Raw genomic sequence first — 13,543 nt, forward strand, 5'->3', positions numbered from 1 at the left:
ATTACAACCAAAGTAAAATCTTGAAACTAAAACTATATTTTTGTACAAAGTAGGGGGTTCAAACAGGTCCTCTCTGAATCTTCCGCAAGATAGAAACTCAGGTGTCCAGTGTGACCAGAGTACATGTCACTCTATCACTCCATAAACTGGAAACCAAGACGTGTCACTGAGGTACAAATCTGTCTCTTTGTAACAGAAGCCTCTCTAACCACAGACTCTGTTTTTCCAGGGAGGTTGAACATGAATGGCTTCAATGGATTTACCTCCCCTTCACCTGATAAGCCAGACTGGGTGATGCCTCTTTTTCTCATATTTATTTGCTGCGCCTGTCCCATCCAAGTCCACATCTTCCCTGATATATTTTTGATGTCTGGACCACAACCATAGCTAACTGTCACTACTCTCAGTGGTACCCTGGCCTATATACAAAAACTGCACAGCATAATATATTTTTGGTGCACCAGGATACTATTTGTTAAAGAAGTTGTGAATGTAACATAAAATCTCTGCTCCGTACCTTATTTACCATAGTTTCCATTAACCTGGAGACACAGTCTGTTACAAGAAGCCATGGCTTTTGTTACATAGTGTTGTAGAGCAAGCACGAACTGGACCAAGGTTACAAATTGTTTTCAAGTTATGGAAAACAAAGCAAATGTTGGCAATTCATTTTCACCCAAAAGATCAACAACTCTGTTGTGTTCATCTGGATTGGCTAGCAGAGAGCTACAACAGGTTAACATACTTTAATCTAATGCTACCTTTTGTGCTTCCTGGCTGTATCACTCTGTGCTGATACCATATGCATAGGCCATGAGATTGCCATTGGCTCAAATTAATTAATTAATGTGTTGCACTGGAAAACTGAAAATGTTAACTAAAGACTTTGATATCTTCCTAGTGTGTGTGTGACTAAATCTGTCAAAGATGGCTCTGCTCAGATAAGGAACAATTTTCAGATACTGAGACGCACCTGCAATGAGCTGTCAAGTAGGGTTTTACAGTAACATTCACATATTGTTATAACGTTGGCCTGCAGTCAAAATCATTTGGCGGCACTGAATATGCAGACACAGACTTGTTAAACCTGTGTAAAGAGAAATCCCTATTATTATTATTATTATTATTATTATTATTATTATTATTATTATTATTATTATTATCATTATTATTATCTTGTTTTTGACATCACTACATTCAAATAACATTTACTTTTCGTGTAATACAATAAATTCATACAGACTATATTCTTTCAAAGGTAATGCGCTACCATGTTCATCATTCAGCATTCAGAGACAAACCAAACAAGTTGTTTATCAGAGATCAGCCAGTGTCTAATTCGTGAAATGCTATTGTAAAAATCAGCAACCTGGGTTTAAAACAATGTTTCTGGCACATGCACTCATAAACCCATATAGATTTGTGACATGCTATGATAATGGTCTTGTTGGACACCGGAAAAGGTTAGCTTTTCTGTATAAGTCTTTCAAATAAGTCGTGTTGTAGGAGACATCAAGGAATATCCACTACTTAACTAACTAATGTTACCATTGCATCCTGAAGTGTTGGACAGCGCTACACATGTGCACTGTGCTTGTTCTCTCAGGACATCTCCTTCGTGAACTATGACAAACTAATCCTACACTCTAATAAGAATTAAATAAAATATTGTTACATTGAAGATCTTAGTTCCTGCATTTATTTGCATAACCATGTGGTGTGTATGTGTTAAATATGCCTTGATGCACAGTTTTGTTTGAAAAACAAGTTTGTGAATGTGTTCCTCCCCAAACAGCTGCTAGCATGTGTCTTACAAAATGGAGTGACATTAGATTGTTGTGTGTCACTTCCATGGGATGATTACTAATTGATAATCTGTGTACTCAGTGAAAATAATAATACAGTATGTTCTATGGCATAATTGTTTTGGTAATTTTGGGTAATACACTGCATATCCTCAGGGGATCCTCCTCTAGTTTTTGTTCAATGTATTTAATTTTGGGAAATCAACCTGAACTTCTGAAGACATTCTGTACTGGACAGGCACAGTGTGGAGCTCAATAGAAATGACATGAAGTCCAAAATCAACTGTCAGGCCCAGCTTGCCATCTTCTAGTGTCAAAGACTGCAGACAAGGGTGAATGAACAAAGAAGAGGAGCCATAGAGTATCAACACAGGCAGTCATTTGCTGAAAAGGGGGGGAAAATGACAACAAACTTTTAGCCCTACTTTCCACAGCTGGTAGGAACACCAGCACTTCAGGACGGTTTCACAGTGGTGATTTAGTTTACTCTTTCACTAACATTTTTTTTACAGTACACTCTTTTGGGAAAGAATGATGTAACTCAAACCAGCTAGGTCAATCCTGTGCAGTGTGGCCAGCTAGGTATGCCAGTTAACTCTATTCGTTTGTGTATCCAGTGCCCTCAGCCATTGTTCTCTGTAATGGAATGCCACAAACAATATGCTTTTTCAAGGAAAACCAGAGGGTAATTTATCTCCTTTATGTGTGCTAAGCAGAGCAGCAGGAAGAGGCGAGCAAGGGATTCACAGCAAGCCACCGAGGGATGATTAGTAACAGCTGACAGTCTCGGACCAAGACTTTTTTTTTCTCCAGTTACCGCATTTTAATAGCAGAGCACAAAGAGACGACTGTCCCACTGCCAGAAACTGGAAACTAAGGGACACCGAAAAATAGCTGCAAAAAATTTCACACGGAACAATCCTGCTACCTGCATGGTCCCGTCAAATATATAATCCCTGCAACCGTCATCTTCTCTTGCCCCTTTTATATTTCAAATTCTCAAACATTGTTTCTTCCTCTCCACCTTGCCAGAAAATAAGGATAGATAAGGAAGATTTGGCTAGCCTTTGGGGTCCCCCAATGCCATGATTAAGGAGAGATTGTAGTCTTAATCAACTAGGAAGATTCTGAAGTTATCGAATCCTCAAGGATTGCTGTACAATGGAAAAGCAGACGTAGCTAAACTGTAATCAGATTGATCACCTTTAAAAATGGAGATGAAATAGTCAACACTGAGATGGTGAATATTGGAAATTGAAACTGAGATTAGATTAGTTCTAACACTGTTTTAGAGACTTTTTTGTGAAACCTATGAAATACGTATCCCTTAGATCTACTATGAACAGAGATTGTTCAATTTCCGTTTGATGTGTTTTTGATATAGATTTTAGCTAACACCAGGACGTCTTGAAACCCATTCAGTTAAGTGCTTCCAACCAATACCGGGAACATATCCAGCTTTCACGTATTTAAGTGCCACTACAATCTGTGGATAACCTTTAACAGTGTTTGACAGACTTTGACTACCCAGTAAACACCTTGTGGTGAATCTTCTGAACACCGCCAGAACAGAGTCTGCATAGAGTGTGAAAACCAGCTTTGTGTGCATGGATGCATAACAACACGCATGAGATTTGGATAGCGGCTGTGGCAGCTTCACATAGCTTCTATGCTGCTACTTATATAAAGAAAGTGCCTTTGTCTTTCAATGGATTTTAGGAATGATTAATACAAGTTAATTAATATATGTATATATATATATAAACATTATCCTCTCTCTTTTCCTCTCTTTTTTTTCTTCATAAATCATTGCACCAAACAGCAGGAAATCCCCTTTATAACTAGCATGCTTAACTAGGTTGCCTTTTGGTGAATTGAAAACATCTTACTTTTACAGGTTAAGAATATCCTTTACCAGGCCATACAGCGTTTCCAAAGCCCTATGTCTAGTTGAAAATATGCTGTGGTCTATTTCCATTTGAAAATAACATTTATTCAACTTAACAATTCATCAGTTAATGCATTAAACTCCATTAGCTCTTACTCCTTTTATAGTTGAATAGATATCCTATAATTAATAACAGATGACCGAAAAACGTTTGTAAAATGTTCTCATGATTGAAAACTGAGAACTTCTGTTCAAAAGGTACAGAAAGATTATGTTTTCACTTGGTTGCAGAACTGCTTTTTTTTCTGTATGAATTAGCTATCGTGGCCAAGATTAAAAAGATTAAAAACTTTTGTTAGAAACACAGACAACAAAGTCAAGTGTTGTGATATCATGTACTTCATTGATAAAGTTTGAGATGTTATAGGAATTGCTTAAATTTCATTGTTATTTTTGCGATGTGTAATTATATGGAGGCATTTGATTTTCTGTTATCTGACATTAGTCAGTCATATAATTACATGAATAATACTTATATTGTTATTTGATATTTAAAATAAATAAGCAACAAATAAATGATGATGCAACGACCTGTGTCAATATTAGCTCAGCTGAAGATGTGCTCAGTGGGTCTCCAAATGCATTTTCCCATTTCCACAGTGTAGTGGCTATACAGGGTCTCAGAATTGAGAAGCAGCCCCTCAACTTTCACTGGTCAGAAAGAAAATCTTCACAAGAAGGGCTTAAGATTAGGTGACTAGAAAATATAAACATGATGACACAAGTACCTTCACGTGATAATTGAGTGCCTGTTTCAGGATTGCCTTTGAGTTGCTTTGTGAACATAAGGCATAATTGAATCACCTTGAAATGCTAGCAGAAGGCATTTTAAAGAACTGATTAGAAATCTTCCTTTCAGTTTTCCTCTATGAATAGCCTTTTGTTTTCCAGAGCTGTATCTCAGTTTTGCCACTATGAACTGTGACCTTTTGAGTCCCCAGTGCGGCATAAGGTCTCCCGGATCAAAGTGCACACCTTGGCCACACAGGAGCAGCGCAGGGCTGTGTTCCTGCGCACATGTGTGTTTATCAGCTGCTCTGTTTCACCTCTGTGTGCCCCGGTCCCCTGAGTGGTGAATCTTACAGGCCCCCATGCTGCTACTGCCCATGTTTTATGAGGGATCTCCGGGGGCAGTCTGACACTCAGGGCCCTTTTTCTGGGCATATTGGTCACATGTTCTCCTGAGATACATCAGGAGCAATCCTTTCACTCCTTTGTAAAACCTGAGTACGCGTCTTGCTCCTGAAGTCATGTAATTCGGTCCAAAGTTTTTTAGGTTTTTTATTTATTTTAATTTTGATTGTGTAAATTGCAGTGAAACACTTTGTTTGTCTATATGGGTATTTATAGAAATTTAGATCGAACGATTGACGGATTGTATTTCACACACGTGTACTGTGGGTGTCACAATAAATTCCCAGTGCAGTTTTGTGTGGAACTGTACTGTGCTACCTAATGTCAGATCTCTACTGCTCTTTTGCTCTGGTACTCCATAGTAAAGGCTATTTATTTTTGAGGAACTCCTTACTTGTTGCTTATTGTGATTATATTTATATATATATATATATATATATATATATATATATATATATATATATATATATATATATATATATATAGCCACATTAACTATCACTTAAAAACAGCTCAATCACTTAGCTGATCACATGACCACCCAAATTTCCATGTTAAATGAAGTATTTTCTAATAGATTTCTTAATTGAAATCTTAAATATTCAATTTTGTTTTATTAACGTCATTAATGTATTGTAACAATTTTAATCCCAGATTACTTTTAAGAAAAATAAACATTTCATTCATGTGTTTATGTCATGTCTCCTCTGCATTATGTGAACACAAAAGAAAACAGACGTAGAGAAAAACATCTGCTATTTTTATAATACTATGATTTTGTAATATACGCCTTGAAATCTGATATGTGTAATAAATATGTTGGAATATTTTCGTTTAAAGTAATTAATGAGATCAATTACTCAGTAACTGGAAATGTATTGCCTGCTTACATGTATGTGTGCCAACATATACATTTCTGTGGGCCTTAGATCATTGATATTGGGTTTCTCCTAGAGACACAGGCTGTAAGATCGCACTGACTGCCTGTTGCATAATTATCTGAAAGCTCCTTCAATGTATCATATGAATCTATACCAATAAGAGCGCATAGTTATTAAAAATGATTTAATCAAAGATGCAACAGTAACTAAAACATACTAGAAAGCCGAGTTAAATATACATTTCAAAACCCAAATCATCCCAGATCATAAAAACATTTCTGTTTAAATGTAGCATGATATCCCATCACACAGGAAAGACTCCTGTGACTAAGCACACCTGTTGCAGAAGGCTATCGGTCCTGTATATTGACACAACCGATATACTCTGCCTGACAAGTGACAAATCTGAAGCCAACCAACTGTATAAAATGCTGAACTATTTTTATCAGCCTTTGAAAAGCTGCCACAGATGAACTGCACAGTGCCAAACTACAACACAGCGGTCCACAGGTAGTGAGAACGTGGAATATCTGAGGAAAATAACAATTATGTATCAATGAATACTGCTATGAAATTGAAATCACTTTAACTTCCTGCTGTTCACATAGTTCTGCTGGACACCTACACACCAAATTCTGGCCACTCATTTGATCGCCAACAATGTACAAAATCTTTCTTTACAAGGATTTGAAGTGAAACTTCTGGGTGAAGTGAATTTGAAACCCTTACCTAACACCCATTACATCACCTGTAGGACAATCACACAGAACATGAGAACAGAGCACTGCTTTGCTGCTTGCAGATCACTCTGGGGGAGTGCCCTGTGCTCTGTGTCCTGTGTCCTGTGCCCTGTGCCCTGTGCCCTGTGTAGCAGGTTGGAAACATGACTGAGCTGAACCCCAAGTGGCAGCCATTGGGCCCCTTACCTGTGATCAGACTGGACACCAGCAGGGGCAGGACCAGCATCTGCAGCATGCGCATGAGCAGCTCCCCAGGGAAGGAGAAATACTTCATTTCGCGGTACGACATTTTGTATGGCCGCAGAGCAAATCCAAGCATTATACCTAAAATGACAAATTTTAAAAAGACCCTTAGAAATTCAAGTCAACCCTACAATTTATTTAAAAAAAAACCCACTTATTTAGCTACCAAAGGCAGGAGAAGGGAAATATTTGCATTTTTTCCTTTTATGCAAAAAAAAGGTTTGCATGATGTGTTTTCTTCTATTTTGAGGAAGATGTATTTCCTCATAGAGATGTTGTGTTTTATTATTAAATTGTTGTTATTGTATTGTATTAATACATTTTACGTTCATATTAAAGCAGTATTTTAAAATATTTGATCAGTATCACACATGCACAATTAACAGTGTCATTTCAACTTTTTTGACAATTGGCCTTCAAGTTTTGTGAAATTGTACATGCTACAAATATGAAAGTGATGAAATATGAAAGGTATTTGTCCATGACTCTATATATTTATTTTGCCTGGATTAAAAAAGCTTTAAATGAAACAAGAAACAAATAAAGATATGCATATGCCAAACAAATAAAGTGAAGGTGACCAGTATATGACCCAAAAGTATCAGTTTAGCATTGTGTTCCATTTTGAACTAACAATATCTGTATTTTAACACATTTAATAAAATCAATAATTGGAAAAAAAAAGAAAAAGTTAAATCTAAATTCTACATCTTTTTAAAAAGTCTGTATGCATTCCTGTACAAGGCTTTTTTCCTTTGCAGAAATACAGACATTTACATGGTTGTCTGGCGATGTCTGAATTGTTTTACAGTCTGGACAATTTTGATTTTAAAGTGTTTAGGAGACTGTCATGCTTGTCATTGGTCAATGGATGGTGTTGCAAATGCGAGGACACATGCCCGGTAATAATAAAAACAGCTTCAGAGAAAATGTGTGGAGAGTGAATTTGACAATTACTGATTTAAATATATATACAGGTCATGTTTTAGAAAATGAAGAAAATGTTTTCCAAGATTTTCTCTCCCATATATATAGGCATTTTCTTAATCTGAATAATTATTATAATTTGGTTTCAATAATCAAAGTGAGAAGAGCTGCTGAGGGTGTTGATGCAGATGAAGGACTCCTTGGAAGGTGAACAAAATTGGGGGTGGGGGGCAGCATTCAACAAAGTGAAAGTACATTCAGTGTCAACGCAGCAGCGTTCAGATTGATGGCTAGTTATGTTATGAGAGTAAACCTCACATGTGCCTTTTCACAGGGAAGGAGGCACAAAAGCATCTCTGTATCCTAGGCTGCAGTCCAGTAACCCTTCTTGTGCTGAGCAGATGTGGACATGCCTTCAAACGTAGCTGAGGCTGAACTGTTGACCCATGGCTAAAGGAGCTGGAAGAGCAGCTCTTCTGTGCACCACGATCAGAGGGGTCAGCACTGTCAGAGGATTCCTCACCGGAATGTCTGTTGTTCACAGACTTCCACAGCCCATGGAAATTGTCCAGGGTTAATGACGGGAACTTGTGATGTTGCAGTGCATCAGAAGAAAATGTGTTTCACTACATGGATTATTCTTTCAGAGTTGTATTTAATTTAATTTTATGTCTTTATTTACACTTGTGATCTCACAGTATTTTGATGACCGCATATATATTTGTTTGTACCCGCTGACTGAAGATGTTACTTCAATGAGGAAACTATGTGTCTGTGACTCATAGGAATTATTGATAATAGTAAAATAAAAATATAGCTGCAAACAGCAACATAGGGGGCCATGTATATATGGAGGGATATGGCATGTTTAACAGACTTTAGGGTTTCAGGCATGATGATATTTTAACCCAGGTCTCACACACTACAGTGCACTGATCTAACCACAACACCAAATTCCTAATATCTCTTCAGAACTGCTACAATATGATAATGCTAGTACATGAATATTGAAACTAATAAAGCTGTAAGCAGCCAAACACACCTGTTGGTATATATGATGTTTTACATACTTCTCAGTTCTGACCATGGTGGGACTCAAACCTGGGTCTTCTGTGCCATAGTGCAGTGACCTTACTGTCTGAGCCATATCCAAGTTGAACAATATATCACAAAACTATCCTATGCCTGTGAGAAGGGAGTACTTAGCTCATAACTTCATCATTTATAATATGAGTGTGATATAATATGTGAGTGTGATATAATACGTGTAATATTGTGTAATATGAATATTTATAATATGAGTGTGATATGTTATTCATATATATTGCAAGATATTTGTTGTACTCTGCAATATACTATATTAACTAAAGTATTTTTTTATTCTTACAATGAATACATAGACAATATACAATTGTTAACTATTTCAATATTTGTAAAGATTACTATCAGTTAAATTTGTATTGGTAGTAAAGCTCCCTCTCTTTTTCAGGTCCACATGAATGTATAGCATGTATCGCTTCATAAATGTACTCTATTATAAATCCAAGCCTTAATAACAAGCTCCCCAGTGGTGCAGTGGGTAAAGGCATGAAATGCAAGACTAAGAAAGGTTCTCATATCTTGTATATGTTAACACCTGCATGTGTCTGATTTCTTGTAATCAAATCCTGCTGAAAGCTTGGTGTAATGATTGAGTTTCAGAGTTTGTGGTCTTAGTGGAAGTCTTTGCAAGCTTGGCATGATGGTTGAGTTTCAGAGTATGTGGTCTGTACTGGAAGTCCCTACAAGTGGTGGCATTGTCTGTGATTGATGGAGCATTGATAGATGTGCTATCTAAGTGGATTAGATTAAGTTTTTGTACAGGAAAATTTAGTGTTATAAATCTTTTTCTATGAATTTGCATTTACAAATCTGAATATAGGTCATAACATGAAGTCATGCACCAAGTTTCACATCTGTCCCATTAGCAGTTTGGAAGGAGAAGAGGTTTGTACATGGTCTTATAAATTGTCACTTAATCTAATATTGGCACCATGACATATGACCTCCAAATTTCTTGTGGGACAACCTGCTATAGGTACCTACCAACACACCAATTTTGGTGAGTTTCTCTTATGATGTTTAAATTTAATGGACGTTTGAAATGTATGTACAAAAAATATAAATTGATTTGGTCATAGCAGACAGGTTATTTAACGAATCAGCTTGTTAATTGTCATTAATCCAATATTGGCACTAAACAATAAGGCGTATGACCTCCAAATTTGTTGAGGGACAACGTCATATAGGCATCTACCAGCAATTTGGTGAGATTCTGTTTAGTAGTTTTCATTTTAGGGCAATTTGAAATATATAGCAGAATAATAATAATAATAATAATCCGACCAATGACAAAAGGTTGTCCAGCAACTTCGTTGCTTGGCCCCCTAATAAAATAAATATATGCATACATACATATATACATAAATGGCCATGTCAAACACAAATGAATGTAATGGTCTTTTCTTACCATCTGGCCTCTCTGGTGTACTTTATAAAATCATAAACTACAACTGCAGTTTTATAACTGCAGATATATTGCATAAATATAACACACATTTATTATTATTATTATTATTATTATTATTATTATTATTATTATTAGTAGTAGTAGTAGTAGTAGTAGTAGTAGTAGTAGTAGTAGTAGTAGTATTGTAGGGTGTATTGTAGAACTTCCACAATTAACAGTATTTAAGTATTTAACTTAAGGAACTACTGATTTACAAACTGTGCTTTGTAGAAAACCCACTATTATTATCGGTATTTTTTTCTCAGTTGTACAATTTAACAGTCAAATGCTGAGAAGCTCACGCCCAAAGCCCAACAGGTGAATGATATCTGAATAGCTTATGGGAATGAATATATTTAATTTTAAAACATTTCGCTCCAGGACAATATGGTGTTTAGGTGCTACAAGATTAAAGATCTTTAGCAACAAACAAATGATAATTAAATTAACATTTATATGAACAAATATACTCTGGAATATATTTGCTGCTTATAAATATGAAATTCTAGACACGGAAGGTTTATGTCTGAGTCTTTAAATAGCTCTCTTTGGCTTTATTTTAATATATTCATATAGCAAAACACCTACACTGGGTAACCTAGAAAATATAAATAGTTGAAGTTTAATTTGAATATTACATTTTGTAGGTTATTTATATATAAATAATAGCTTCTATTTGAATTAGATTTTTAAGGTGCTGGAAAGAATCAAAATGTAAACCAGGCTGTGGTAACATTTGTTTTATGATAGAATTAATGCAAAGCAGGCAAATACCTGATCATTACAGAAACCTGTCCTTCTAGAGGACACAGGTGCTAAACTCACTGTTGTCGTGCCTAGCTGCATGGTCAACTCAAGCAAATTAAGAAATTCAACCTGATTTGCTGGACCTGTAAAAACAGGCTGAAAATAAACTGATCATCAACCTTTTTATTCTAACCCCATCAATAAGCCTTGAAATCACTACAATGGTTTAAATCAATTTATCTAGATCTGGTTCCAACTACCTACTGGCACATACAAATAAATGTGTGTAAATAGCTCAATTAACAACTCAGAGATCTGCTAGTATAGATCATATAGAGGAGAGTTTTCCTGTTACACATTGTAAAGAAAAAATAATAATGGACGAAATAATTCCTGCAAGAATGTAATCAAAATGCATGGGAATGTGTTTGTGTTTCTTGGCTAATTGGACTCTTCAGTTGCTCTGGCAGAACTTAAATAAAACTGCACTTAAATGATCAAAACAGAGATGTCTTTGCCAATGTATAATACACAATGCCATGTAGAATGATATGCCAGCCTCAATTTGTCTATGTTTTAATCCACCACCATTGAGCTGTCCCCAGTCCGGCACAGCCCCAGCGCCTACAGGTACCTCCCATAGCTACAGATCATCATTGAATTAAGTAATTAATTGAAAACAACAGATGACCTTATGGGATTCCCATGACCAGGGCTGGAGGGGAAGGGGGTGGGGCTGCTTTGGATCAAGTGAAGTGACAGTGCACAGGTGCCACAAATGAGGTGGTTCGGGAGGCATGCCAGCGGGACTGCAGCAGAAGAGAAAGGGTTCAGAGAGAGGAAAGAGGCCACATACCCACAATGACAGCAGCAATGGTGAAGAGGACGAAGGCGTTCCTCCTTAAAAAGCCCTTCACGTCATCCTTGGTGATGTTTTCCACTTTCTTCTTGGCCTTCAGGGAGCGCACCCGGATGCCCTCCTGGATCTGTTCCATCCTGCTCCGCGACCGGGGGTTCTCTCCGTTACTCTGGGTCATTGGGGCGCTGCTATGGGACCCTCTGCTTCCACCGCCAAAAAAAAACCCACCCTCCAAACCCACCGCCCAGCACCTCAGAGCACTGACCTCACCCGCAGGAGCACACTGCCCGAGAAAAAGGAAAAAAAGACAGCAGATTAGGACCACGGACAAACACCAGCAAGAACCTCTTCTTCCTCTTTTGCGTGAGCGGTGCACCTGCCAGCCTCCAATGTCCCTGCACATGTCGGTTTCAATAACAAACTCCTTTAAACTAAGTTTTAAATGAATACACATTCAATGCTTAGACAAAACAGTTACCACAGACAACTTTTGAAGACTTGGAGTCATGCAAATGTACTATTAGTCTTACAACTAGACACAAATTATACATGGTCAATTAACTGAATTCAAATAAACTGCTAGACAACTGTCTACATTGTTAGTAAAATGTTACAGCAGTACAAGACAATTTGTGAATGAATAAAACTTAGTTCCACTCTGGAGCTGATGGTCATTTAACCCTGTAAAGAAAGAGACTGTCTCAGGCAAGGATCTCAAGAAAACCAAGAAAAGTCGAATCAAGCGAACTGCAGTCACATTTCCCCAGCGCAAAGCCAACTCCGTGGATATCACCCCAGCAATCAGTGTCCATGATCTTCTGACAGAAATCACATGCAGATACCAAGTCCTTTCTTCCGTGCATCCTCTTTTGCCTTCATTCCAAGTGTTGCGTCCCCAGTTGGAACAGACCTAAGTCCCACAGACAAAAACTATTTGCTGTAGCTCAGACACTACAGGAAGACACTGTGTCTGCTCACCAGACCATCCGCCAAAACTCACCCTGACTCTCACAGATAGACCAGCTTGAATAGAGCACTAAAACGGAAGTGTGGAAGTCTGACAGAGAACACAAACTGCCCCAATTTACTGACCTTTAGGAACTGACAGGGTCTTTGCTTGAAGGTGGGCTTGTGCAGAGAAGGGCTCCGGTGGGTTGGTTGCAGTGACTGTGAGAGCCAGAGAGAGCAGAGAGAACCAGTGAGAGTGTGGAGAGCAGGGGAGACTGCAGGCACTCTGAGGGACAGAAAGCGCCTCACACACTCATACTCCGAGAAGAGGGAGGAGATTGCCAACTCAACTCTGGGGAGAAAAAAAAAGGAAAACAGTGGAACAGAGGGCTTCTGGAATAATGAGGAGACTGGGCACAGAAAAAGGCTAGCTTGTTTTCTCCCCATTTTCTTTCAAACAGCTTTCACGCTTTGTCAGTTCAGCTTCATTAGAAATGCAAAACCGACTCACAGGAAGAACAGTAAGAAGTTGAAAATACACCTCAGAATAAATTGTTGGTATTAATTTTGCATTTATTAGTTTAGTTTGCACACTGGCAAAAATTTTGCAAAAGACATTTCAATGAAGGTCAAAGATAAAAGGAACATGCTGAGCAAATATGGGTTCATGCAGCTAAACGCGGTGAAGGTGTTTTGTTAATGCATTAAGTTACTGCCCGGGACTTTGTTGTTGTTTTCTTTTTATTCATTTTCAGAAGAGTGG

At 37.5% G+C, this 13,543-nt stretch overlaps 1 protein-coding gene across 1 annotated transcript in view; it reads right to left on the reverse strand.

The window, feature by feature from the left end:
* The window catches only part of slc1a3a (solute carrier family 1 member 3a), a 30,120-nt gene extending 16,878 nt beyond the window's left edge, over positions 1-13,242 (reverse strand). The window contains exons 1-3 of the mRNA XM_066712187.1: positions 12,925-13,242; positions 11,830-12,115; positions 6,695-6,832 (exon numbers count right to left, since the gene is read on the reverse strand). Coding sequence (XP_066568284.1) covers positions 6,695-6,832; positions 11,830-12,115; positions 12,925-13,227 — 727 coding nt within the window. The 5' untranslated portion in view covers positions 13,228-13,242. The remainder of the gene's footprint in view (positions 1-6,694; positions 6,833-11,829; positions 12,116-12,924) is intronic.
* Between the last annotated feature and the right edge of the window lie 301 nt (positions 13,243-13,543).

The sequence above is a fragment of the Amia ocellicauda genome, chromosome 8 (genome assembly GCF_036373705.1).
Source record: "Amia ocellicauda isolate fAmiCal2 chromosome 8, fAmiCal2.hap1, whole genome shotgun sequence".
In the NCBI taxonomy this organism is placed as follows: Eukaryota; Metazoa; Chordata; class Actinopteri; order Amiiformes; family Amiidae; genus Amia; species Amia ocellicauda.